This window comes from Phaenicophaeus curvirostris, chromosome 1 (assembly GCF_032191515.1).
Source record: "Phaenicophaeus curvirostris isolate KB17595 chromosome 1, BPBGC_Pcur_1.0, whole genome shotgun sequence".
Taxonomy (NCBI): domain Eukaryota; kingdom Metazoa; phylum Chordata; class Aves; order Cuculiformes; family Cuculidae; genus Phaenicophaeus; species Phaenicophaeus curvirostris.
The window spans coordinates 91,559,165-91,586,348 of record NC_091392.1 but is presented as its reverse complement, the minus strand read 5'-3'; the positions used below and the strand labels follow the sequence as shown (position 1 = coordinate 91,586,348).

Genomic DNA, 27,184 nt, shown 5'->3' with positions numbered 1-27,184 from the left:
ATTCCAGGAAGCAGTTTGTTTTGAAACAGGCACATGTGAAATAGCGTGATAAACTGTTGTGCTAGGTCTGATGAGCACAAAGAGCTGGACTTACAGCTACGGCTCATTGGATAGTAAGTCTGATGGGAGAGCAGCAATGATTAAGGATGCTGAAGGCAGCAATACTTTCACTCACTTTATTTCCTAATTTGTCTTTCTGAGAGTTCAAGGAGTTTGCTCCAGTTCACTTTTTTTTTATTCTCTACTTAGTTTCATGTATCCCTAGCATCCATAAGATGGAAAATATTAACTGGAAGAATGCTTTTACCTTCTGCTGTTATATGGTCTACTGAATTTGTTACAGCTCTTCATCTGCTTTTTACTGGCTCAAAATCCAGTCACTAGAAATGCACTCAAGTTTTTCTGGGTGGCAAAGAACCTATGGAAAATTGTTTCTTTTTAAGAGTTCTTTTTTTAAAAATACATAGTTGGCTTAAATTTTCAAGTAATAAAACCAGTTCTCCCCATGCCCTTATTAAAGTGAAATTGGTAAGGGGCTCTAAGATTTTATGTATTGGTTCCTACTCATTTGGTAAAAGGGTTTCTCAGCCATTAACAACAGCAGACAAGCGCAAAACCATCTATTCTTGCACCTCCTCTGCAAAAGCCATCTGTATTCACAACACTGCTCTATTTACAGACCTAAAAATCTGTCTCTTCTACTACCTAGAGTGCCACTGATCTTTGCTCGATATCTGTACACCCAGCACACACACTTGTCAACACAGCTTTATTCCGTATTACCAGAGTGCTAAAATCAATATCAAGCAAATAATAGATTCAGGGGTTTTATTAGTTCTCCATGTGAGCATTACAATTTATAATACATCATATCTAGTTTTACCTCCAGAATGAATCTAATTTAGTACACCACAGTATTAGTAAAACCAAGCCTGGTAAGTGGGCTATGAACTTCCAACTAGCATTTTCATACCCTTCAAACAAGGCAAGCTAGAATGTCAATCACTTTACAGACATTTAGGTAGTGTTTCCCCCAAAACAACCCAGCCCCAAATTAAACTAGGAAGCAGATACAATTTAAAGCAGGAAAGATTCATTTGGTCGCTCCCCTCCCCCCAGCAGAATTTAATTACCAGCTATAGTTTTGCCTCATTACAGTTTTGGAATCTAAATTAAAAAACCTGGAGTCTGTCTGGATGGAATCGTACATGCCAGCTGGCCGGCTGCCCGTGTTTGGCAGCCCCTCCTTACCGGTAGCCAGGTCCCGGCTGGGTGTAGCCCTGGGAGCCGAAGGGCGGCCGGTTGCGGGCATAGGGGTTGGGGGTGCTAGGCCCGGGGGCCATGGTGCTGCCGGGTGGGGGGGTGAAGCCAGGCCTCGGCTGGTAGGCACCGGGTGCCGCCTGGGAGCCAGGGGGACCGCTGTAGGGAGCGGGCTGGGAGGCCTGCGTGGTGTAGGGCTGCGGCGGGTAGCTGCCTGCTGGGTACTGCGGGGGCTGCCCCGCCGGCAGCTGCTGTGGCTGCCCTGGGAAGGCAGCAGCTGGGGCCGGGGCCGCTGGCTGGCTGTAGGCTGGGAACTGCTGGGCTTGCTGCGACGGGGCTTGCTGCTGCTGACTGTAGCCTGCTGGAAAAGCACAGAGCGAGATGGGGTGAGAGAGAGCAAAGAACCAAGGACACTTGCAGAAAGACCTTTTGGGTGCTGGTTTTTTTTGGTTTTGTTTTTTAAGGTGAGAAATGCAAACCAATGAAGTAAGCACAGAAAGGGCAACCAAGAACAAACTGCAAGTTTTCCTGCCTTTCATGTAAGCACACTGCCTGTTTTTATGCACTACTGTGGCAGCACAGCAACAGTGAAAATAGTATAAAATAGTTTTCCCAAGACTGAAAAATTAAAAAATGACAAATAGTATTTTACCATCACAGCACATGAAAAAGAAAAAGTAGTCATTGGCAAAAGAGGAAGAATACAACCTATTTCCCAAATAAAAACTCAAAACTAAACTGTTATGAATATATTGTTAGGGTTTAATTGAAGTCATACCTTTGATTAAATCATAGGAGTTTTCAGTTCTTTAGGTTTAAATATGAAAAAGTTGTGCAGAACAGAATACTTTAGTAAAAACTTCCATTTAAACATGTCCCAAATAGATTTTTCTGTATAAAAACAGCTTCCGAAAAGAAACTTCTCATATTAAGACTTTAAAGTGACACAAAGCCTTTTGTGAAGAAATAGCTACTTTCATCCATCATGAGACACACCTGCAGCTACTTGCAATGAAACCTCTCCAGTGACGGGAGTCCTGTCAGCATTAAACACCAGACACACAAATTATTAAAAGTGTACAGCCCTAAACAGAAAGAGTAAGGATTGAAGAACGCACTGGAGTAAAGTCTGAAACTCACCTTGAAACTGAGGTCAAACATTACCCATGAGACAAACATTTGAAGGGTCCCCTTTTACTACCATGAGTAAGTAACCACATTGCTGCCTAGGAGATCCTGCTACCATGGGCATGGATCCTGCTCTTGGGGGACATGCGTTTGAAAGGAGACAATACTCATGGGAACAACAGCAAAACAAACAAAAAAATCCTACAAGTCAAGAGCTCCAAAGATGGCTATCATTCCGCCCTCAAAAATGACTGTTTCTAAAAGATTAGGTTAATCACAAAATAAGTTAAGAGAAGCCCCAGATCAGTTTGGTGGTTTCATGACATTGATTAGAACGCAAATCATGCATTGCACTACAGCTTTCACAGGGACTTCTCCAAGAAGATAATTAATTAGATAATGGTGGGATGATAACAAAGCAGATGGAAACTACTTTCTTTTTTTCCCACCAGTCAGCTTTTTTAAGCCTGAAGAAAGTCAGATAGACCCTTCTACTTTAACAGGCTCATTACTTCTGAAATCAGACTTCAGAAATTCTGCCACTGTTATAACTACAAATGCGGGGATGAGAAATCTGCAGAGAACAACATACCATTTAGAGACCCAAATCAATCAGCTCACACACAGTGCACAGGAACAAGGGCTGAGGCACAAACCTTCAGTTCCAAGTTTTCTAGGGTTCTTATCCAAGGTAAACATGGAATTTCTTCATAAGTGCAAATGTTCTCATCTACATCAAAACTGATGCACTCCCACTGTATATACTGCACACCAAAAAAAAGCCCTGCGGGCTCTACTCCGAGTCACTTAATGGTATGGGAGTCTTTTGTTTAGTTTAAGGAAGACTGTTTAAAACAAGGAGTGATAAATGCTTTGTATCGTTTTCTGCAAGTATTAAGCAACTTGCAATTTGTTATGGAATCTTCTGTTACAGAACTACATCCCTGTACTTTGGCTGGATTATGTTTCCTAGCATATACTATGCAATATTAGGTGCCAGCTGCTTCTAAAGTAAATAACTGGAAGTTCTGAAGTCAGGTTTATTTGGGGTATATGCAAAAGCCAGCTTTTCTATTTGGCTGCATATAAACTACTAGTGCTCTAAAATGCTCTGCTAGAAGTCTACTGGCACCTTTACTTGAGGCATCAGTAAAATCAACAACTAAAAAATATCTATCACTTGAAAGTTTCTCTGAAATCACAGTATTTGTAATAGCAAAGTATACATTAAATGACAATTGTAATCACTGTTCATACCACCATAGTTTGTACACAGAGATCATTATAGATACAAGATATAGGGGCCATCTTTAATTACCCCCAATATTTAAGGAAGCTAAATTGGGATGTCTTAGTTACTTACTTACTAGAATGTCAAGACTGTAGAAGTTAACCCTGCTCATACTTAATAGTAATTCATTTTGCCTACCTTTCTAGCAATGCATTCTCATTAATAATAAAGTCTGCTTTTGGTCACTGTCAAGTAGGACTGGGGTACCAGAACCCCAATTAAGTATAAAAAATAGACACCTACAGTGTTCTCTTACTGGTAATTTATGAATTGTGCCAGTTCCCATCAGAACCAGATGCACTCAGGCTGCTCAGCACTGTGACCACAGGTCCAGGAGCTGAAGCACACAGGGTTGGGCATTGAAGGAGATCACCTACAGCTAAACCGTCATTGGAGAGAGCTGCTTACCTGGGTACTGCATACCATACTGCTGCTGAGGCTGAGCCTGTGGCTGCTGGGCTGGATAACCAGGCTGTTGGTACTGCTGATACATCTGACCTATGGATGAAAAACTTATTTAGATGAAGCTCAGAACCCTATCTATTTTATAAACAAACAGTGAACGTCATCCTAATAGTTCAAAAATCACAGAAACAAAACTATCTCACAACATGTAAAAACTTATTTAAAAAGATCTGAATACAGAGGTATTTGAATGTGTTCCACCTAATTACCAACTGAAATCAATATAGAAATTTTAATTTCTTAACCATAACATTCTGAAAACTAAATGGTGTTTATCTATCTCCAGCAGGATAAATAGTTCTAATTTTGTACAGTAGGCATACTATTTGCCATTTTCAGAGGATGTCAGAAGCCATGCACTTCAATTACTGCTACTCTGGTGGGTTACAGCAGGAATCTTTAAATATCTCAATAAGTGTTCCATAATAAGTAAATATCTCAATAAGTGTTCCAGAACTTACACTGTAAAAAGTACTTCAAAAGCTAAACATGTCTTCAGATTGTTTATTCTGACCACATTTTCCATGTCTTAGGACCTGACTTACTATAAGCCAAGTTTTTTTAAAGAGATCCAGAGGTATACAGCCTAAAGCAAAACCAAAAACCATAACCATATATTCTTAAGCTTGGTTATTCCAATTTAATGTTGATCTTTCCTAATTTCCAATTTCTTGGCAAGAAGAGGCAGAATATTTGTTTAGACTTAACCTATGGGCCCTGTTTAAGCTTTAGGCTTCCACTGTTTTTCAATTTAATAATGGGCACAGTCAAAGAATGAAGACAATTACCTGCCAAAACTAAAGCTTAGCTGAACTGGAGAAGACGTGAAAATCTACTGTACTATTATTTGTTCTGCAGAGATCACCAGACTTACAATATGCTGTAGGCTGTATCTTCTGAATTGTACCAGACAAAAGAAACTTGGCTCTGCTCCAAGTCCTCCCAGTCCCCTGTGCACTCTGCTGTAACAGAGCTCCTTATTTCTTCTTTTCTCTGTGGTACTCACAGCTGAAAGCAATGGTATTTCACATTCACGCCAAGGTGTTCAAAATGTTTTGTAGTTCTACTGTCCCTTTGAAGTTTTATTTTGTATGCAATTATTGTGGAATGAAGAGAGTGCTAACAAGGCTTGAAGGTAATTTAAGCCTGCTAGTTTGATAATGAAGAATCAGACACTTGGAATGAGTCAATTTTGTTCCTTAAACATAGTTGTTATTGGTAAGTTCTGGGAGAACAACCAAGGGGCAAGCCGCCTGTGTCAAGATCGTTAGCTACAGGCTAACCACACTGGCACCTGCTGGAGACACTAGGTAAAGTGATACAAAAGAAAGCACGATTCTAAGGCTTTCTGAGAAGGCTTGCTGTCTTCACCAGGGTTGAAGCATTAGCGGAGAGGTGGTTCCAGTGCCGTTCAAGCAAACATTCTTAATTTACAGCCACGAATACGGTAAGGGATCCTATGGCTCCTTACATACACATTTTTCCCTCTCATCAGATTTTACTCTGAAAACAAATGAGCTACAACACCAGCATCTGGTTTTATATTTAGTGCTTTTTGCAGTCAAGAATATGTCGGCATTTACCATTGTTCCTGTGCACTGAAACAGCCATTTTAGCGTGATTTAGAAAAAGGACTAAATAGGTATATAGTCACACAACTTTCTTTTCCCTAAAAGATCGTGAAGTCCTTACGTGAATGAACTTTTACAACTATTTTAGCAAAGATTAAAAAAAAGTCCACATCTGGACATAACTGGTTTCTGTGTGTGTTCAGCAACTGGATTTAGTGGTACAAAAGCACAGGCACGCCACAAGAGACAGCACGATACTTAAATGTCTTTGTCATATTAATTTAATTCAAATTAGTGAAAGCTTAAAATTTTATCAAGGAAGGTAAGCCATTCGTAAGTATCTGCACAAAGAGGTGAGGTGACTCGGTATTCACAAATAATGATTACTAATAACCAATTATAATCATCATATCATTTATTGGCATAGAATGGCATTAAAAAGCAATCCCTGATATACTAGAATGATTGACATGTAGCTGGCATCACTGTTTTACCTATATCTTCAAAATACCAGGAAGGTGCAAGGGGAAGCACAGCTTAGAGAGCTTTGGTTCTTTTTTAAGAAGTGAACTGATATATTAAAATTAAAACTAGTTTCTAACAAGAAAGCAGCAGCATCTGTGCAAGCTAATCTTGGGGAAAACCTAACCATCAAAAGGTATCCAAACAACTGCAGGAAGGGAGAGCAGGATCGGACAACGCTGGTCTCCAGATCACTACTGGACTGATGTACTACCTAACAGTGAAGTACATAAAGCTACTTCATGTTTCAAAGGAAAGTCTTCGAATGCTTTGGAGAAAGCAATTCAGTTTATGAACAAAATTCAAAACCTGGTAATCACCTGCGTATTACCCAGCTTTGGTAAGAGATTACCATTACATCTACTCTGATACACAAGCATAGACAACTTCTTTCCTAAATGAGTTTTGTTGAAACAATGACTTTTTCCCTTCCCTGGTGTTTGTAGCCATTCAGGGTTCCAACCTACTGCTGGCTAGAGCTTTCCAGTATTCCACTGCTTTGTTTCAGTTCTAGTTTAATATAAAAAGTTAAATCCTCATATCTTATGGTATTAAAGTAAGTAAAATAAAGTAAAAAGGCTAAATTCATAAAATACAAGTAGCTGAGAGTATATTTTTTTAATATTAAGTTTTCTAGCTGCTAATAGAAGAACCTGAAGCTTTGTTTTCCAAAAGTAGCTTTCACACAAAACCACCAAGCAGTTATTTTATCTTTAAGCTACAAAGGTATCTTTTGCTGACTCATTTATATCACCTCATGAATTCTTAGGGAAGTAAGAAAAAAAAACCAAACCTGAAAGCAGAAAAATAAGTGTTTTATAAGCACCACTGCAACCAACAGTATTTATGCCTGCTTAAATATGGCTAACTACAAGTTGCTCAAATACTCTGTTTTATCAAAATGTTACTGATGCCCTTCAGGCAAAAATATTCCAAGTGACTGTGGATACTGTCATCACCTTCAATAATGCCTCTCACATTTACCTCAGAATTTTGTCAGTTTAGGAAGCAGCAGAGGATTGTAACTTGTTTCTACACTAGCTCAGAAACAACTTAATATTGTATTCTGTACAGAGGCAGAAATACCAAAGTAAACAATTCCACAGTCAGTCTCAACCAGAACTATGCAGGTCCAAAGGCTCAGTGCTCTTAAATATCAATTGAAAAATGATGTCCAAACCTCTGAGTAGGTTTATTTTTAGAATTCAAGTAATGTGTGAAAGGGCACAGTACAAAGGAATCTGAATATCACTTAAGACCTTAGGGTTTAAAGGAGAGCCAAGCGAGGCTCTCCAGCGTTACACAGGAAAACTCCAATGAATATGAAATAGATATGAGGTTTAACCTGGCCAGCACAAAACCCTACATGGTAAAGAATCAATGCAGTAATGGCTCTGTTTTGTTAGACAGAAGCAACGAGCAAACAACACTTTTAATTCATGGCAGACAAGCCAACAAACTATTGGCTGAGTGAAAGCTTGACGCAACACACAGGGTATGATACAAACTGAGGTGTGCAGGCAGCTTTAAAGTGCAGTGTTTATAAATCTGCCTTACAGTAAAATGAGCATGGATGCAAGTAGAAAGCAGTACCACAAAAATCCTCCTCTTGTTCCATCACTACCCTTTAAAATAAAGCTACTGCTCCACCTGCCGTTCCATATTGAATAGCATGTGAGGAAAAAAGTTTTCTGCATAGTGGCACAGATGAACTCACAGTTATGTTATCAACTTGAGGCCTGCTAATTGGAAGCCTTAACTACTGACCACTCAGATTCAGACACCATCATTCACTTCCTAAATAGCAGAAAAACGCATTGGTTACCTTCCACCTGACCACTTTGTGGCTGTGTTCCAGGGTATGGTGACTGCTGTGCCTGAACACCAGGGGGGTGGGCAGCAGAAGAGGAGGAAGCAATGCTGTCTGGTGTTCCTGATCGCTCTTCTGCAGGGGCACTGGGTGGTCCTAGAGGAGCAAAACCAAAATAGAGTACATAAAATGAACAGAGTTTGAACTAAAAAACATCTAATACAAGACCATTCCCTTGCAATGTTTTTTTATTTTTTTTTCCGTTCTCCACACATTTACACCCGAGTATCATGCCTGAGCTAAACTAAATATATTTGCACATTTGAATGCTCCTGTGAAAATATTTTTTGGGGAATTTTCCACTTGTCTCGAGGTCATTCAAGTGTCGTCCTGCTGAGGAACCTCAGCCATTTGTGGGATAAAAACTTGTGTAACGTATGTTTTTCCACAGCTTCAAGTGTTAATCTTGCACACGTACACTGAAGCTCTGCTATGTTTGGAGAGAACACGCGCCTACATACCTATTCTTTGTCACTGGAGTAAAGGTGAAACATCACGTGAAACACTTCAAATGCACCGGTGTTTTACTGTGGCCCATATGGGCGCAGGCAACAGTGTTTTTACCAACAGCACATGAACAGAAAACCTCCAAGGAACGTATTAAATTTGCACTCCCAAACAGGATAAGGCAGGCTTCAGTCTACAAGCAACTGTCCACTTTAATAATTCTGAAAAATATTCCAGCTAGTACCAAAAGAAAACATGGAAAAGGAGAATTCAGATTTTCTCTACATTAGTAAGGAGTTTTGAAATATGCATGCATGTGAATGGGTATAATATACTACAAATGAATGCAGAATACTTTTGTTAGAAACAAGGGAGCTTAAACCTGGATCTTTCCAGCTCTTATCTATACGAATGCTACCTATGAGACGTACTTTCAAATACACTCTTAAAGTTAAGCACAAGTATTAGAATTGCTGCAATTTAATTTTCAAATTTAAGGAAGTTATATTCACACAATATAAATACGCATCCATCAAGCACTTAATTGTGTTTTGCTATTACCCTTATTAGGGGGAAAATGAATCATATTTGCCTACTTCTGGGTTTACCTTTATATACATAACTGCAGGATTACAGCTTTAGAAATGAGATTTCTTATAGCCTGCTTAAATGGTCCTCTGCGATGCTCTTTTAAAAAGAGCACGGCAAAAGCAAGGTCAAGTCAGTTCACCCTATAAAAAGAATCACGGAGACTAAAAAACATGGAAGCATCACTAATGCTATGATCAAAGCATTAATAGACACTGAGGCTTTGTACCAAAAGACAAAACCACTCCTTCAAAAATCAGCTCCAATTTTACACTAGCTGTACTTCCTATTCTACTCTACCACTTCATTGTTCAGATGGAGCCCTCTAAGTTTTCAAGTACCATCAAACCTTTATCTGGTTTGTGAAATAATGATGCTGTGACAATACTCCAAACATGCCACGGAAGAAGAAATCACTCAATCGACCTGATCCATGGAGCACTAACCCCAATATGAAGACAATCGCTCCTCCTACAGGTACAACATTAGATCCTGCACAGCTGCTATCACACAATGCACATCTATGCCTATCACTCCACACTCTTGCCAAGGCAGCCATGCTGTAGAAACAAGCTCCAGTTGCTTTTAGCTTGTCCATTTGTATCATTCACTACTTCATACACCATATAAAATTTACTTGCTCTCAAGTTGAAGAGTACATAGAAAATCCTGTTAGCTAACAGCAGTTTTATTTTCACATTTCAATGCTACATATTAAGGCTTGCCAGACTCATGCAGATTCTGTGCAAAACCACTTCTCCACATTCTGCATCACATTCCCTGTTACATTCAACATTGTTTTAATAAATTACTGTGAGTTGACTGGATGCAGTTTAGTGTGATCAGTTTTTATATGGTTAGCATTCCACCACCAGTTGGGGTCAACAGTCATTAAAGAATAAACATAATTCAGACAATTAGGTTGTTTCTTTTTGTTAATAGTAAAAAAGTTGACACTATTTACATTTGAGACCAAACAGAGAAAAGGCAGGGTCATACGAAATACTGACTGACCCAAATAGCAGAAGCACAAGCCAAGAACATAAGCTGAACTGCAAGATCAAACTCCTCTAAGGCACAGCAGTGGATAGTGGTTTTCTATCACTAACAGATACCAACTAAGTTACTCTAAACAATACCTTTCATTAATTCAGATTAAAAAATTTAATTAAGTTAAATTAAGTCATTATCTACTCCAAGCTAAAACCAGCAACAACATTTCAACATTTTGTATACAAAAATTAGCAAGCACAGTTACAACATCTTAATATAAGACATTTTAGAGTTCTGAACACAAGGAGTTTACGTAGAACACTGCTTACTACTTCTGAACGCAAATGCTTTGTTACAGATCAAGATTTCAGTCATCGATTATGAACGTGTTTTGCTTTCCTTTTCTTTCACAAGATCCCTACTTACCTGACACCTGATCATCTGTCAAGCCAAATGCTGACATGACATTCTTGCTGATTTCATCCTGGTTCTTTAATGGATCAAATGCAGACATGCTTGCTGCTATAACTTGAGTAGATGGCTTAACATTAGAGTCAGCAGAAGCAGGCTTTTCTTCCCTACCATCTACAGCATCTACAAAAGAAAATTCTGTTGTTAATTCTTGTAAACTGAAACACCATCATATAAATACACACATATAGTACTACAACAGCTTTAAAATTACATATTTGTGGAGGTTTCTTAAACATTTCAACTATTGAAATGCTTATGCTATGCAACAGCAATGAATCAGTGATGTACGTGAAACTATAATGAATCACAAAGTTTAGGTTTCATCACACAGTTACTTAAACATACACTGACACTGTTGAATATCAGCGTCTCATATCACTTTGTCTTAAATTCAAAGGTACAAGGCTCCTGCTTCAACAAATTGTTCTGTTATGACTTGCCTACAGAGAATTTAAAATTAAGAAATCTTACAGGATAGGTTCTAGTTTATTAGAGTGCTTTATCAACTGCAGTTTTTGTTTCATTCTGTCCTCTTCTCCTCAAATTCTTCCTAAAACAGCAGGTGAAGTTCATCTCTTCGCAACTATACAAGTAACCCTTACACCTCACAGGGTGCTACATTTTCTCTTAGAAAGAGAAAAGTGCACACAGGGCTCAGGATGGCTAGCTTTGTTTCCACTCTAAGGTCATCACCCTAACCTCCTTCCAAATGGTTTATAATCAGAATCCACAGTATTCACCTGAAACTAGCAATTGCTTATATTGTAGGAACAGAGGCTGGGATTTTTTAAACAACAAATGCAATAAAACTTCGAAGCGAAAAATACAAAAGCAGCATTTGCTAAAAGAAAGGCTGGAGTTCTTGGTTTGCCACTTTAGTCAGAACATTGACTTATTTTATGACTTTGTGTCATTGTTTTCTGTCCAGCTTACCCCAAATCTGCAGTTCAACACAGAGGTATACTTTTAACAGCACAACAGCCCTAAGCTAAGTAGATGAATGCCTCAAAACTGGGAAAATAAGCCTTCCTTCTCATTTTGCCCTCCCCTTATAATTCTTTCCCAACTCTACCTGCACCTTTGTGCTGCTTACCCTGAGACAGCTCTGATGCTGGTCTGAGCTCAAAATGCGTGGATTCAATTTCCTAGCCTGGCAAAAAAAGTGGATATAATTTTTGCTGAATTCACTTTTTACTGTTTTAGTGAATCAAACTTGCATAGCAACACAACAAGATAAGCACCAGAGCTAGCCCAAAGTAAGCAGTGGGATTGCTGAGCTGGGAGCAAGAACTCTTCAGCAACAAACTATTAATTCAGCCCAAAGCCCTCTCAAAATGTGCTCATGACTCACAAGTGTTAGTTACAGCATTTTCATATATTGCAACGAAAACACAAACTTTGAAGTTCTATTTCTAAATTCAACTTAGTGCTTTACTCCAGATAATCTGAATAAAAATTCTGCCTCTGAGATAGCCGAAGCATTAAAAATGAAGTTGCGAACCATCAAGCAACAATTAAGAATTATCATTATCAGTACTCAAGCCTCCATTTTTCACTTCAGTAAAACTGTACGCAACTCTGCAAATCCAACAAAGCAATACTCTGCCAAGGCCACCTACCACTTTCAGGAAGATTAGTGGAAATCCCTGGTTCAGCTGGTGGTTCTAAACAGTCCAGTAAACGATTAACTTTATTGCGAAGTTCTATCAGCTCTCGACGCAGGTACTTCACCTGATTAGATTCTAGGGGTCTTGGTTGTCCATTCACTGCAAAATAGTGATTAGATAAATTTAAGCCTGTAGTAACATCTTGACATGGTTTAAAACTGCAAAAAAATATCTTAACTTTTTACTTGCTTGTGGCATTATACTCCTCTGTGGAGTTCAATCAACACAGATTGAACTCATTCTAGAATTTACTGTTCCTTTAATATAAAATTATAGAATCACCAGGTTGGAAAAGACCCATCAGATCGAGTCCAACCGTAATCTCAGTTCAGCACATTTCACAGTACCAGAACTAAGAAGTACAGTCTCTAGTTAAAGTTTCTGCATTGTTGACTCATTTCTATGGATATATCCTGAACAATACAAATGTCATACTTGGTTCTGGAAAGTTGTCCCTTTAGAAAGTGCCTTTAGAACTAAGCAGCATACACAACACTGCTGCAGTTCATGAATAAAGTCAGTGTTCAGGTTGAGGGCTGCTTACTGTTCCTTGGAACCACATGCTAATTCACCAATAGTGGCTTGAAAATAAAGAACTATTTTATACAAAGGCCACTGGGTGAATGTTAAAATCTATTCAACTTTAAGCAATTAATGTTAGTTTATAGCAGTGTACCAGTAAGGCTGCAAGTTTATAATCTTAAATTTCTCATGCACACCTCCGAAGAAACCCCCGCAAATGCTAGTGTAAGATAACATGGAAAATAGCATTAAGAAATAACAATTGACTATATATCTATGCCAAGTACTATAAGCAATCTTATAAAAAGAAATTGTTTCAGTTTCCATAAGTTCAGATGTCATGTGAAACATCACATGAGAAAACAGATACCGTTTATTAATCCAGTATTTTAGTGATTTCATTCTTCTGAGGTGATAAACTGAAAGTTTTTAGTAACTTGCAGTGAAGGCCACTGCTTGAGTATTTTAATAAACACTATTAAAAAAACAAGGGATAAACAACCTTCTATACTTACCAAACAACGTCAGCTTAAGTATCCTACTGCACTGAATTGCAAAGGAGAGGTCTGAGCTATCAAAAATTGTTATGAGATCCCCATCTGAAAAGAACACAAAAAAGTTACATTAAGAAAAAGCCTATTAGCTACTGAACTTCATATTAGAGCAGACTGAAAAATAACATTTTCTATTTGATCCTAAAAGTGCTAGAAAAAAAGTTACAATTAACACAATTACAGAAAGGGTATCATACCTCATTATGTGGAGGATATGAAAACTGAAGATGAAGCAGCAATATATATAGGGGGTTTTTTGGTCTTTACTAAGTAAGGCTTATATACTGATTTCACTGAGCTACAATCAGAGACGCACTCTGCTGATTTAAAAAGCACCTGCAATAACTTGGGTAGGAAGAATTATTTCTAGAATTAGGAACACTTAAAGAAAAACAAAGTCATCCAAAACAGAGGCTTTAAAAATATCACAACAAAGCAACAAGTTAGACATGTATGTAACACAATACAAAAACATTTATTATTTTAGTGTGAGAGTCAATGCGCAGGGAAATTACGCACAGAAGATCTGACGGAAGACTGACTGGCTCGATCTGACAGAAGATTGACTGGCTCCACTGGACTGGAGGCTGGCTGATGTTGTGCCCATCTACAAGAAGGGTCGCAGGGAGGACCCAGGAAACTACAGGCCTGTCAGTCTGACCTCAGTGCCAGGGAAAGTCATGAAGCAGGTGATCTTGAGTGCTATCATGAAGCACATGCAAGAGAACCGGATGATCAGGCCCAGTCAACGTGGGTTCACAAAAGGCAGGTCTTGCCAGACTAACCTGATTGCCTTCTATGACAAAGTGACTCGGCTGCTGGATGAGGGAAAGGCTGTGGATGTGGTCTTCCTGGACTTCAGTAAAGCCTCTGACACAGTTTCTCACAGCATTCTGCTTGAGAAACTGTCAGCCTCTGGCCTGGACAGGCGCACACTCTCCTGGGTGGTAAACTGGTTGGATGGCCGGGCCCAGAGAGTGGTGGTAAATGGTGTTAAATCCAGCTGGAGGCCAGTGACAAGTGGGGTTCCCCAGGGCTCAGTGCTGGGTCCAGCCCTGTTCAATGTCTTTATCAATGACCTGGATGAAGGCATTGAGTGCACCCTTAGCAAGTTTGCGGACGACACTAAGCTGGGTGGAAGTGTCCATCTGCTGGAGGGTAGGGAGGCTCTGCAAAGGGATCTGAACAGGCTGGACCACTGGGCTGAGTCCAATGGCATGAGGTTTAACAAGGCCAAAGGCCGGGTCCTGCACTTGGGGCACAACAACCCTATGCAGTGCTACAGACTAGGAGAAGTCTGTCTAGAAAGCTGTCTGGGAGAGAAGGACCTGGGGGTGTTGGTTGACAGCGACTGAACATGAGCCAGCAGTGTGCCCAGGTGGCCAAGAAGGCCAATGGCATCTTGGCTTGTATCAGAAACGGCGTGACCAGCAGGTCCAGGGAGGTTATTCTCCCTCTGTACTCGGCACTGGTGAGACCGCTCCTCGAATACTGTGTTCAGTTCTGGGCCCCTCACCACAAGCAGGATGTTGAGGCTCTGGAGCGAGTCCAGAGAAGAGCAACAAAGCTGGTGAGGGGGCTGGAGAGCAGGTCTTATGAGGAGCGGCTGAGAGAGCTGGCGTTGTTTAGCCTGGAGAAGAGGAGGCTGAGGGGAGACCTCATTGCTCTCTACAACTACCTGAAAGGAGGTTGTGGAGAGGAGGGTGCTGGCCTCTTCTCCCAAGTGTCAGGGGACAGGACAAGAGGGAATGGCCTCAAGCTCCGCCAGGGGAGGTTTAGGCTGGACATTAGGAAAAAATTCTTCACAGAAAGGGTCATTGGGTATTGGCAGAGGCTGCCCAGGGAGGTGGTTGAGTCACCTTCCCTGGAGGTGTTTAAGGCACGGGTGGACGAGGTGCTAAGGGGCATGGTTTAGTGTTTGATAGGAATGGTTGGACTCGATGATCCGGTGGGTCTCTTCCAACCTGGTTATTCTATGATTCTATGAAAAGGGAGCCTTCTGACATTAGCCCTTTCGAAGTTCCATATAGCTCATCATTCTTTTATGTTTGCATGCAGAACAAAACGTAAGAGCTAAGACAAACAAAGAGCAACACCAGAAAGAACGATTCCGCCAGTTAGTTATATGCCTACTGCAAGTGGCTCCAAAGCAGTACTGATCACAAACAGGAGAGTCAAGATAGATAGCATAAGCTAATTCTAGTTCAATTTTTAAAACACAAAACATGCACACTAACAAGGAAAAATTTTAAATGACTAGAACTCTTTCTCAGGTTATAGGCAGAACACCAAGGTGCAAGACTGCTTTTCAACAAGAGAATAAAGCTCCTGTGTAAAAGTGAATAGTAAAAGTATCTATCAGCCTTAACGCACAAATATAAATGAAGATAAGTAGATGTCCAAATTGTTAGAACAAAACATTTCTCTCAAATCAGGAATCTGACATGAAGTCTCAGCTCTTGGCCACTTATTTTTCTGTGGCAGATTTCAGAGGAACTCTGAATCCCAGTGCATCCTAATGAATCTGCACATTACCATCAGACACCGGAACTACGTAACAATTGTACAGGATCATTTATTCTTAAGATACAAAGGGCTATGCATAAAACGTCGAACAATTTTAATCCTACTAATGCCCAAAAGAGATACTAAGTTCCCATTAAATCTGGTCTCAAAGTTTTTAATCTGAGTCAAGATAACAAACAACTACATTAACACCTTACCTACTCAACAAGATCACAGATAAAACAAGTCTATTCTCTTTGGTAGAACAGATTTTCTGCTCTTTTAACATATTCAACAGATGAACACAAATTAGGGTGTGTAAAGGAAAGAGTGGGAATACATTACAGGCCTTATGAGGAGCGGCTGAGAGAGCTGGGGTTGTTTAGCCTGGAGAAGAGGAGGCTGAGAGGTGACCTCATTGCTCTCTGCAACTACCTGAAAGGACGTTGTAGAGAGGAGGGTGCTGGCCTCTTCTCCCAAGTGACAGGGGACAGGACAAGAGGGAATGGCCTCAAGCTCCGCCAGGGGAGGTTTAGGCTAGACGTTAGGAAAAAATTCTTTACAGAAAGGGTCATTGGGCACTGGAACAGGCTGCCCAGGGAGGTGGTTGATTCACCTTCCCTGGAGGTGTTTAAGGCACGGGTGGACGAGGTGCTGAGGGATATGGTTTAGTGTTTGGTAGGAACGGTTGGACTCGGTGATCCGGTGGGTCTCTTCCAACCTGGTTATTCTGTGATTCTGTGATTCTGTGATTATTAGGAAAAGGCGCATACACACAGAGGGAGAGATGAAGCATGGCAGAACCACTTGCAGAACACCTTGAAGACTAGGAACGGAGATAAGAATATTAGAGAAGCTTCACCTTCAGAAGCAATAGTGTTAGACAAATAACACAGCATGGAACTCCAGGCTACCAATGTTCCTCCCTAAAACACTACTAGGAGGTTCTGTGGATGATACAGAAATACATTTCTAATTGCAGATTACTGCCCAAAAATCCCAAGCTACTACTTGTGCACTGGTGACATAAATATCCAACTTTTATAAAGTTATGCTTAAAAACTTCAAATAAATAAATGCTTCAGTACAAATAGCCACATGATGGCAAGCTAAAAAGGCTCAAAATTTGAAGAATTACACATTCTAATTTTGTCATACCCTGAATATAGGTAACACTTCTATAATGGAAGCTTTTCTTACTATAGTACCATTAATAACACCTAATAACGCCCATCAGTCTTCAGCGAAGTTCCTTCCTAACAAAATAAACAAGGAATCTTACAAAAGCTAACAAAGTGATGCCATAAAATAATTTTCAAGCATTCCTGAAGGAAATAGTGCTGTCTCCAAAGATTTTGTGTCCTGATTGCAATTTCACAACCTCAAAAAACATTGGTTGGCAGCAATATCAGTCATAGATTTGCTGAGCAGAGACTGGAAAGTATCCAAGAACAAAGGCTCCAAAACCCTCTAGGCAACCTGCTCCAGTGACACATTGCCCTCATGGTCAAAACTCAAGCTCAGCCTCTCAAACTGCAGTTTATGACTGCTGCCATCTGGTGCTACTGAGAAGAGCTGAGATTCAGTGGTCTTTGCAACTCCCAGTTTGCGGGAAGTTATTATTAGCCCTGCCCTCATCCTCCTCTGCACCACAGTGAGGGAGCCCAGTGAAGGAGCTCCCCAAAATGTTCCTTGCAGGCCACCTGCCCTAGGCTCCTCACCATATCCTGCTGGACCCTCTCTAGTTTCTCTGAGATTTTTTTAGCCTGGGGTCCAGGGATCAAAACTGAGCATAGAGTTCCCAGTGGGGAGAGCAATAGTGTCCCTGTCTGCCATTTTGATCCACAACAAGGCTTATACAATCAGGTCATAAACCAGTAACTTTCATAAAGTTGAACAGTCCTTTCCCTTTTTCAGTAAAGTGTGGGGGTTTTGTCCAACTCAAATAGTTCCTCCAAGCTTTTCAGTACCCTTTCCTAAACACTGATATAAAAATCCACTGATGCCTAACACAAAACCCTTTCATTCCTTGTTCTCCTGCTTACAGATAAAATTATTACTTCTCTTGCCAGTGCACAACATTGACAGATGATCTTATGATGCTTTTCTGTCACACCACTCAATACTTGGATTCACTGCCTGAACAAAACTGCATGTTCTGAACAGTAGTTTATCCTGCATAGCCAAATGGAAGTTTATATTAATACACATGGTTTACACAGATTAACAGAAATAAAAAAAAAAAAATCCAGATTGTTCCATCTTATTGTCCTTCACCTGTTTTAACGTTGATGGTGAAGGCAGTTAAGAACAATAATTAAAGTTTTGATTTTAAATTGCTAACAGAAAAAAAAAGGTTGAAAAACACCAAGTATGGAATCTTGTTAGAAGTATAAAGTTAGTTCTACAATTCCCATTAACAGCCATTTAGCTAGCATCCAATAACACATATACTAGTATTCATAAGGAATATGTATATGTCAAGCCATACAAAAGTATGGCAATTTAAGTAAATTAGCTTTACCAAACAAACTTTTCATTTTAAGGAATGTCAATGAAGCCTAATTCCTGTTATCATTACATAGATAGGATATACTATATTAATTATTTTCTGTTGAAGAGTAAAATAAACTTTCCTTTCTCCACTGATTTTGTTATTTCAAGACCTTACCTTTCTAGTTTTTAAAAGCAGCACAGCTTTCAATTTCCATGTACTCTGAATATACCTTGCCATACCAATTATATTTTTTTTAATATATATATCTTCAGTACAGGCTAGTGACTCCCTTAAATTACCAACGGACTGGAAAGTACTTTAACATTAATTTTGCATCATTATGATGCCTTCTGATTTTTATGACATTAGAAGTTAGAAAAAAACAGAAATGTTAAAGACATTAGAAATATGCGCTATCATCCCTGGCCCTGCCAGCTATGCTTCCTCATCTACTAATTTTATCTACTCATACAATATCTTTTTTTTTTTTCTATTACATTTTGGGGGTTGAGGGAGGGTGTAGCTTCCCTTCATTTTTGTAAATTTAAGGGACATGGACTAACGCATCACATTGCCTACATGCACCGAGTTAATAGGTCATTATTGGCTCTGACACAAAGACATCAACTTGTATTGCAAGGTAATGAAGAACAAAAATGAAAAGGTCACTCTCACATTAGACACTCTAGTTTTAACTTCAAGCCTTACAAAAGAAAAAATAGTAACTTTTCTATTACTGGCTCATTAAAAGCAATGTAAATTCATTGCTGGCACTCATCATTCAGTTTTTGGATTTTTTTTTTTTTTAGACACTGGGTTTTACTACATACTCAAAAAACTGAAGCAGGACACGAAAATTAGTTCAAACCTAGAAGAGCAATCTCCTTAGTTTAGAAGTCTGAAAGATGCCCAGCCTGAATATAAAATCTAACTCCACAAGGAACCATCAAACTGAAACTTCTTTCCCCTGGTAATTAATAAAAGCATGACATAACCTAAACATAACTTAGAAACATGCTTCTGACTATCTTAGTCCACAAATCGAGACATAGAAGGCTTGGGATTTAAAGTTGCCTAGCCTCTCCAATTAAGCACACAAGTTTGAAAAAAAAAAAACCCAAAACAAAAAGTATTCAAGGATCATGGCAGTTTGATGAAGCCACAATATTTTGCAGAAATTAAATAGAAAACCCCATATCAATAGCCTAAAGATCACTAGCTTTGTGACCATCATCTAGGACAATAAATACAGAAATTTCATGTGACAGTGAGGAAGCATCTTCTGTGACAAATAAAATGAAAAGTAGGAGGTCCCTAGGCAGTGAAATACAACCGAAGAATGAACCATAATTACTGTCTCCATAATATACCATTATCTTATTAAAAAAAGGACAAAACACAGATGCACACAAAACCAGAGAACTAAGAAGGCAAAAAGGGACCTGAACGTTTAACGTCACGAAAAAGCATCCAAACTCCTTTCGCCTTTCCAGTTCCAGAAAGAAAAGCTGAATTGATTATGTGGTGAAAGGAAAAACAAAATTACCATAAATCCACCGAGTACTCTCCCACTAGAGATCAAGACCCAAAATATTAGCCATTAACTGCATATCAATTTTGATGAGCAGTGCATCTCGGAAGCTTCATGAACTTGAAAATAAAAACTGTCTTGGGGTAATTCAAACAGAAATTTTGTTGCCTAGATGTTGGAACAAAAGTTATTTGAGATTTTAGGCACCACAGGCAGTGCTAAAGTTTCCTAGTGCTATCCAAAAAACTGAACCTGAATGCCTCAGTAATGTAGCTCTTTTACTTTGCACCAGCATAATTATTACAGTCTTTCATCTTAAGAGATTTTGGATTTTATCACTTCATTCTGAGTTTCACTTTATTAATACCACCCCTCTCTCCCAAATTAAGTAACTTACCCATGCCCCACACTGTCATTCAAAGAGGAAAAACCCTTAGAACCACTACTTTCTCCAAGCATCTCAAGCATTCATTCTGTGGAAGCCCTTCTGTCTTAAGGTTCCATTTGTTCAGCACAAATAATTGAGATTTTCTTCGAAAGAAACTACATACAACCAATGTCCAACGGTTTGTCACGCAGAGGAAGCATTACTTTTAACAAATATTTCAGGTTAAGTTAAAAGTTTATCCTTACTGATGGATGAAAACATAATCAAGAATTACTGCTACATCAATCAACTCTTAGAAGAGCTTGCGTTAAGTTACACATGTTTATTCACTCCTCACCTTCAAACACACTTCAATCACTGAACACACACAAAAAATGGTAAAATGAGTGGACAGCAGAGAAACCTGCAGTACCATCAGCTTCCCGCAACAGCAAAAAATGAACTTTCAGACAGCCAGTATTTCAGGAAAATCAGAATAAACACTACATGAAGACAGGACAAGCACAAGAGATAGAGCTTCACTTGTCTGATTCAAACGATTTCACATATCAATTGCATTTGCCAAGGAATCCAGACAATTTTGAAGAGGTAAATTTGATAGTTTCTGTCCTTGGATAGATCACATGAGAGCAACAGTGGTAATGAAACCTTACCTTCATCTTTATATTTTATTGTGACTTCATCATTGCTCAGAAGTTTTCCTCTAAAAACTCTTTGCATCATTAGCACCAATTCATCATAGGTGATATCTTCATTATGAATAGGAATTCTCCTAATATCTTCCCCAAGCTGAGCTTTGATGATCAGCTTCCCACTTAAGTCCAGCTGCCCGTTCATGCTGGATTCCTTATCACCTAGAGACCAGTTAAAAACAGAACATTAAAAACATTTTAGAAAACTAATCTGTTAGATATTTAAAAGTATCTGATGACAGTTCTGAAGCTTTCAATCTTTGGAAAGCATTACTGCTAAGAAGCTCCTCTTCAACACATTCATCGATGCACTAATTTCTCAAATAATGAAGTTCACAATACGCTAACGGAGCTAACTGGCAAAAGGGGAATGCTGTAAGACCAGACACTTCAAATCAAGAGTTACACAGTTTCTAGTGCTAAGAATTTAAAAGTAGAGATTTTTAAGTCAGACAGCTTTTAAATACGTGTGACATTTAAAAACGTCAAATTATTTTAAGATCTCAGCTGTAAGCCATCATGGAGGACAAGCTATAAAAGAACTAATATTCCCTGAAATTTGGTTTTGAGATACATGTTTCACTCTACCTAAGAGAGACTGTATATGGTAGCAAATGCTCACAGCCTTACAACATCATATTGGTTACATTACCATCATATTAGATTATTTTTACATCCCCCATAATTATGACAACAAGCAGAAGGGGTTTGTTTCATTCAATAAAAGGCTGCCAGAACAAAATATTTTATTTCAAAGATTACAGGTGGATTTATTAAGGCAATCACGCTGAATCATTCGTTATTTCACAAACAAATGAGAAAATACACAAAGACCTAACACTGGGTTATTATATGAACACATTGAGGGTTCCTCTCCAGAAAGCAAGACACAATCTTTTTTCCCTTTTTTGTTCTAATTTTGACCCAGATGCTTTAACCAAGAACTTAGATTTTTTTTAAGAGTTGCTCAACAGACCACACATTAGCTACTCATTAGGCTCAGAGCCACAGATTTGTTAGGCAGTATACAAGATCAGAACATTCAGTTATTCTCAGTGCTTAAAGAGGTGGACAACTGCTCCCATTTAAAAGTCATCCTGTGCCCAAGCAGTATAAAGCATATACCTCAGAGTTATACCTTTAAGACTTAATGAAAACAATTTAAAAATTATCACTTTGTGCAACGCATCCCTCTTGTTAAAAAGCATAAAGTCCTCATGTTTAAAAGAAAAACAGAGGCTACAAAGAAATTACTGAAAGAAAAAAAATATCTAGACTGCTAGTCAAAAGTACTCTTCTTTCTTCACTGTTTTGGACAGGGCCAAAACAATAAATCTAGAGTGAGGAGCAATTAAAAAGGCAGTTAAAATATGAAGTACAAATACTGGAAATCTTAAAAGTAGGAAGCCGTACACATCAAAATTAACACTTCCAAAGACAGATGCAGGCAAACTTGAAGCTCGTTCTCTTGTGTAAAAAAATTCTTGGCAGAGATATGTAGATAGTTCTCCCTTACTTCTGAGGATGTTATAACACAGTGCTTTATGAGAACATTGAATTTTGCTTTGGTCACTCTATTTTTTCCAAGTACTAGATTGAAAACTACTTCTTCCCTACTGGAGAAACAAGACACTCGGCTAAAGTCTTTAATAAATCATACTTTGATGCATCTATATGTATTTACCTCTGCTGTTTCAATGGTAATGTTTTATGTTAAGTGTGTGTAGTTTGTGTTAAGTTTTGTGTAGTATGATGCTATCTCTAGATTGCAGTTTAATTTCCCTAACACTATGATGAAAAAGCGTAGTTTATAACATTGTTAATGCTTGCCAATGCATTATTCATGTTTTGCAACACAAGAGCCTTGATTCAGGCATATCAACTCAGTCTAATTAAACACTTGAAGTTTGTTGTAAAAGCACAGGTTTCTGCAGAAGATGTTTGGGTTTGTTTGCTTTAAAGCATTAAAAAAAAAAATAGCATCCATCCACAGGTTTTTTTCCCACCTCCTTTCTAGAAATATACATTTTTCATTACCTTGTCTGTCTTACTGATGCTGGATTATCGGACAGGTTTCCCACCTCACTTCAGGATAGAGTTAGGATAAGCCGCCATGCACTGTCAGTGGCTGAAAACAGGAAACTGCATAAGAAAAAAAATCCAATAAATATTCCTTTACAGTCACAGTTCCTTAGTATCACAGAATCACTTGATTGGAAAAGACCTCCAGGATCATTGAGTCCAACCATTACTATCTGCCAATAAATCATGTCCCTGATTACCTCATCCACCCATCTTTTAAACACCTCTAGGGACGGTGACTCAACCACCTCACTGGGCAGCTTCTGCCAGTATCCAATGACCATTTCTGTGAAAATTTTTTTCCTGATTTCCAGTCGGAACCTCCTCTGGCAGAGCTTGAGGCCATTCCCCCTCGTCCTGTCCCCTGTCACTTGGGAGAAGAGGCCAGCACCCTCCTCTCCACAACCTCCTTTCAGGTAGTTGTAGAGAGCAATGAGGTCTCACCTCTGCCTCCTCTTCTCAAGGCTAAACAATCACAGCTCTCTCTGACGTTCCTCATAAGGCCTGTTCTCCAGCCTCTTCCACCAGCTTCGTTGCTCTTCTCTGGACTCGCTCCAGAGCCTCAACAACCTTCCTGTAGCGAGGGGCCCAGAACTGAACTCAGTATTCAAGGAGCGGTCTCACCAGTGCTGAGTACAGGGGGAGAATAACCTCCCTGGACCTGCTGGCCACACCGTTTCTGATAGAAGCCAAGATGCCATTGGCCTTCATGGCCACCTGGGCACACTGCTGGCTCATGTTCAGTCGCTGTCGATCAACAACCCCAGGTCCTTCTCCTCCAGGCAGCTCTTCCTTCTAGCCACTCTTCTCCTAGTCTGTAGCTCTGCACAGGGTTGTTGTGCCCCAAGTGCAGGACCCGGCATTTGGCCTTGTTAAACCTCATGCCACTGGTCTCAGCCCAGCAGCCCAGCCTGTTCAGATCCCTCTGAAGAGACTTCCTACCCTCCAGCAGATTGACACTTCCACCCAGCTTAGTGTCATCAGCAAACTTACTTAGGTTGCATTCGATCCTCTCTTCCAGGCCATTGATAAAGACACTGAATGGGGTTTGACCCAGCACTGTGTGCTGGGGACATCACTTGTAACCGGCCTCCAGCTGGAGTTAACTCCACTTACCACCACTCTTTGGGCCTGGCCATCCAACCAGTTTTCCACCCAATTATATGCTTCAGATCAGTCTTTCACTTTAGAACATCCTAACCAATACACTCAAGTAAAAAAATTCAGTGTTTTATCCATAATGTAATAATCAGATTAACACTTCTGAGTACTGTATAGTCTGAAGTTCTGAACAGATCTTGAACAAGAATTTTAATTTCATAAGAGAAGTAGTTTGTTTCTTCTAAGTTTTGCAACTGCATGTAGGAATTCCTAACAGTAATGTGTTCCTTTCCAGGACAGTGATCTTCCTCATCAGTGTCAAAGTACCTACTTTTACACCCTCCATCTTAAAATCACTGGTTAAATTAAATAAAATAAACTTGGATTGATTTAGCAGTATAAAAGCCTAGAAGGCCATTTCTTAGCTTAAGGCTGAAGCCTCTGTGGCATTAAGTAGTGTGTCTTCAAGGACAGACTGCAGAGCATTAGGACACCCTACCAAGAGGAAAGGCATAGCAATACCACTTTCCCACAGTAACAGCCAGCAAACTGGGCAAGAAGAATTAAATACAGTCAGAAATACAGAACCATTTAAAAATATGACCTGCCCTCAATCCAGCTTAACATCATGTTGTTTCTGCTAGAAAGCCTATGTGATGTACTGCCTTAAGTTTATGCAGTTCACCTGTTTACTACACAAGTGCTTAATGTCCAGAGCTACAAGAAAACGATTCAGCATACAGACCAGTCCAACGGAGAACAAACTGTGCTCCTCCCGCCCACCTGACAGGCGTTCCCTGTTCAGCACTCTTCTCCTTGTCTCTCTCTCACACACACAGTGAATCTCAATCATCTATGATCTGATATTTAGATGATTCACTGCTAACTGGAGAGAAAAAAGTCAGTTTCTCTCATCCATATAAAATGTGGCTTCACAGCTCTCCGCTTTCAACACAACTGGAAGTAAACCAGAATAGGCAGGCATGACACGTACAGAATGGAAGCAGACAGCAAGCGAACCCCAGAGAATGGATAAAGTCCCTTCCTGGCTCTCTTAAGCTGGCAACTGCTCCCCTCATCCTGAATACAAAATGTACACTTTTCAGAATGGCTGTACTTGCTCCTGACAGGCAGGGAGGGGCAAGACTATCGTGACATCCAAGGCAGGTCAACAAGAAGAGACAACTACTCTGATTCCTCACGCACATTTTTTGAAATTAGCAGTGCAGTAAGATGGTGTCCCTTTCACCCTAATCTTGCTAGGGCTCCAGGTAAAATTTACTGCAATGGACAAATAAGGGAGCCAGGCAAAACATCTAAGAGTGATCCCACTTAGTTCATTTATCTCCTGTCTCATGTTGATTAAGCATTAGAGCTGGGTGCTGGTTTTGCTTCTTTACCATTACAATGTAAACTACTTAGAAGTTAACCAACACTAAGAATCAAACCTCATCTGTAATTCCTAAAGATACAAATTTTGGCAGGCACTTCAGCTCCTGAGGCCTAACAAAAGACTGAATGCAATATTTGTACATTTGTGCAAGAAAACTTGCTGCTGTAATGTACTTACACTACACAGTCTTATTTACCAACATTATTCAAAAATGGTATGTCTACCAATGATTATGAAAAAGTAACATTAATGCATTTAAAAGCCTTTCCTTTTGTCCAAGTGTTCTCCATTCTGCTTGAAGATGTCCAGGTTTTATGAGACAGATTCCAAGCACTACTGCAACTGTTTGCAACTGTTACAGATAACTATGTCAAACTTCCAATTATTGAATTACACAGCATTTAAGTCTTTCTCTCATCACTATGACACAGCTGAATGGATGACTCCCTTGAGAAAGTTTTTCAGGGAAGACACTCAGAATGCACGCTAATGAGCGTTTTAGAAGAACCAATTACAGTGTCTACTTTCTTGAGGGGAAAGAAAATAAGAAAACACAACCAGAACAACAATTAATGTCCCCCTGTTTAAGACAGACTATTTTTTGTATGAACCACACTGACATCTTTCTATCTTTGCTAGTGTACCACATGCATTTTGGAGGTAGAGATTTTATTCCTCCCTCCTTGTCTCTTTTTCTATTCACAACATGTACAAATCTAAGCGGTGCACATGGACAATGACTATCCAATATAAGTCAGTCCCTTCAGGATCCCTTATAAAGCCATGATGTCACAGCCATTTTGGCTTTCACTACCCTTTTTCGCAGAGCAGCAGAGAAAAACACCCTTACCCAGCAAGGCAAGGGAAGGCATTCCTGCTTCACTCTTTCCTCTGTCAAAGAGGGACAAGGAACTTAACATAAGTAAGATTTTAGACTAGACATAAGGAAGAATTTCTTCACCATGAGAGTGGCGAGGCACTGGCACAGGTTGCCCAGGGAAGCTGTGGCTGCCCCATCCCTGGAGGTGTTCAAGGCCAGGTTGGATGGGGCCTTGGGCAGCCTGGTCTGGTGGGAGGTGTCCCTGCCCATGGCAGGGGGGCTGGAACTGGATGATCTTTAACGTCCCGCCCAACCCAAACTATTCTATGATTCTATGGAACAACAGGGCCAAGCTCTGCCTCCCAAACCCCACTCTACGAAGCCGTCAGAGTTTTCCCAGGATAGCTGGGGGGCGGGGGGAGCAGAGAGCAGAGCTTTTTCATTCTCCTCCAGTTCCGACCAGGGCAGCCCCAACCCAACGGGGGACAAGAACCCACAGGCGGCAAACGAGGAGCCTCGGCAGCTCCCCTGCTTTCGGGGATAAAGAAAAGAGGTTTGGTGAGCGAGGCCCCGCGCGGTCTCTGCCCCCCGCCCCCCAGGCCCGGGGACGCGAGGGGTCTCCCAGCCGCCGCCTCAGGGGCCGCGTCGCCCCCGGCACCGGGTGGGCGTCTCGCGCCCAGCCCTCAGTAACAACCCCCCACCCCCACACACACACACACTCCCTTACCCTGGCTTCGCGGTCCACGCCGGTGGAGGCTCCCCCGCCGCCCGACCGTAAGCGTAAGCACGGCCACGACAGCCGCCGTCACCCGGTACGTGGCAG

At 40.2% G+C, this 27,184-nt stretch overlaps 1 protein-coding gene across 2 annotated transcripts; it reads right to left on the bottom strand.

Moving 5' to 3' along the window:
• Positions 1-811: 811 nt before the first annotated feature.
• On the bottom strand, positions 812-27,184 carry TFG (trafficking from ER to golgi regulator). Of its 2 annotated transcripts, none has more exons than XM_069868171.1 (9): positions 27,089-27,184; positions 23,003-23,107; positions 20,927-21,127; positions 13,314-13,397; positions 12,229-12,375; positions 10,562-10,729; positions 8,063-8,203; positions 4,088-4,177; positions 812-1,618 (listed from the first exon to the last, which is right to left on the bottom strand). In XM_069868171.1, exons 3-9 carry the CDS (start codon positions 21,108-21,110, stop codon positions 1,248-1,250), a joined length of 1,185 nt encoding a protein of 394 aa, XP_069724272.1. In that variant the 5' UTR covers positions 21,111-21,127; positions 23,003-23,107; positions 27,089-27,184; the 3' UTR covers positions 812-1,247. The 2 variants fall into 2 exon arrangements, with proteins under 2 accessions (XP_069724272.1, XP_069724263.1); XM_069868162.1 differs by having other exon boundaries at positions 812-1,621; positions 27,089-27,183.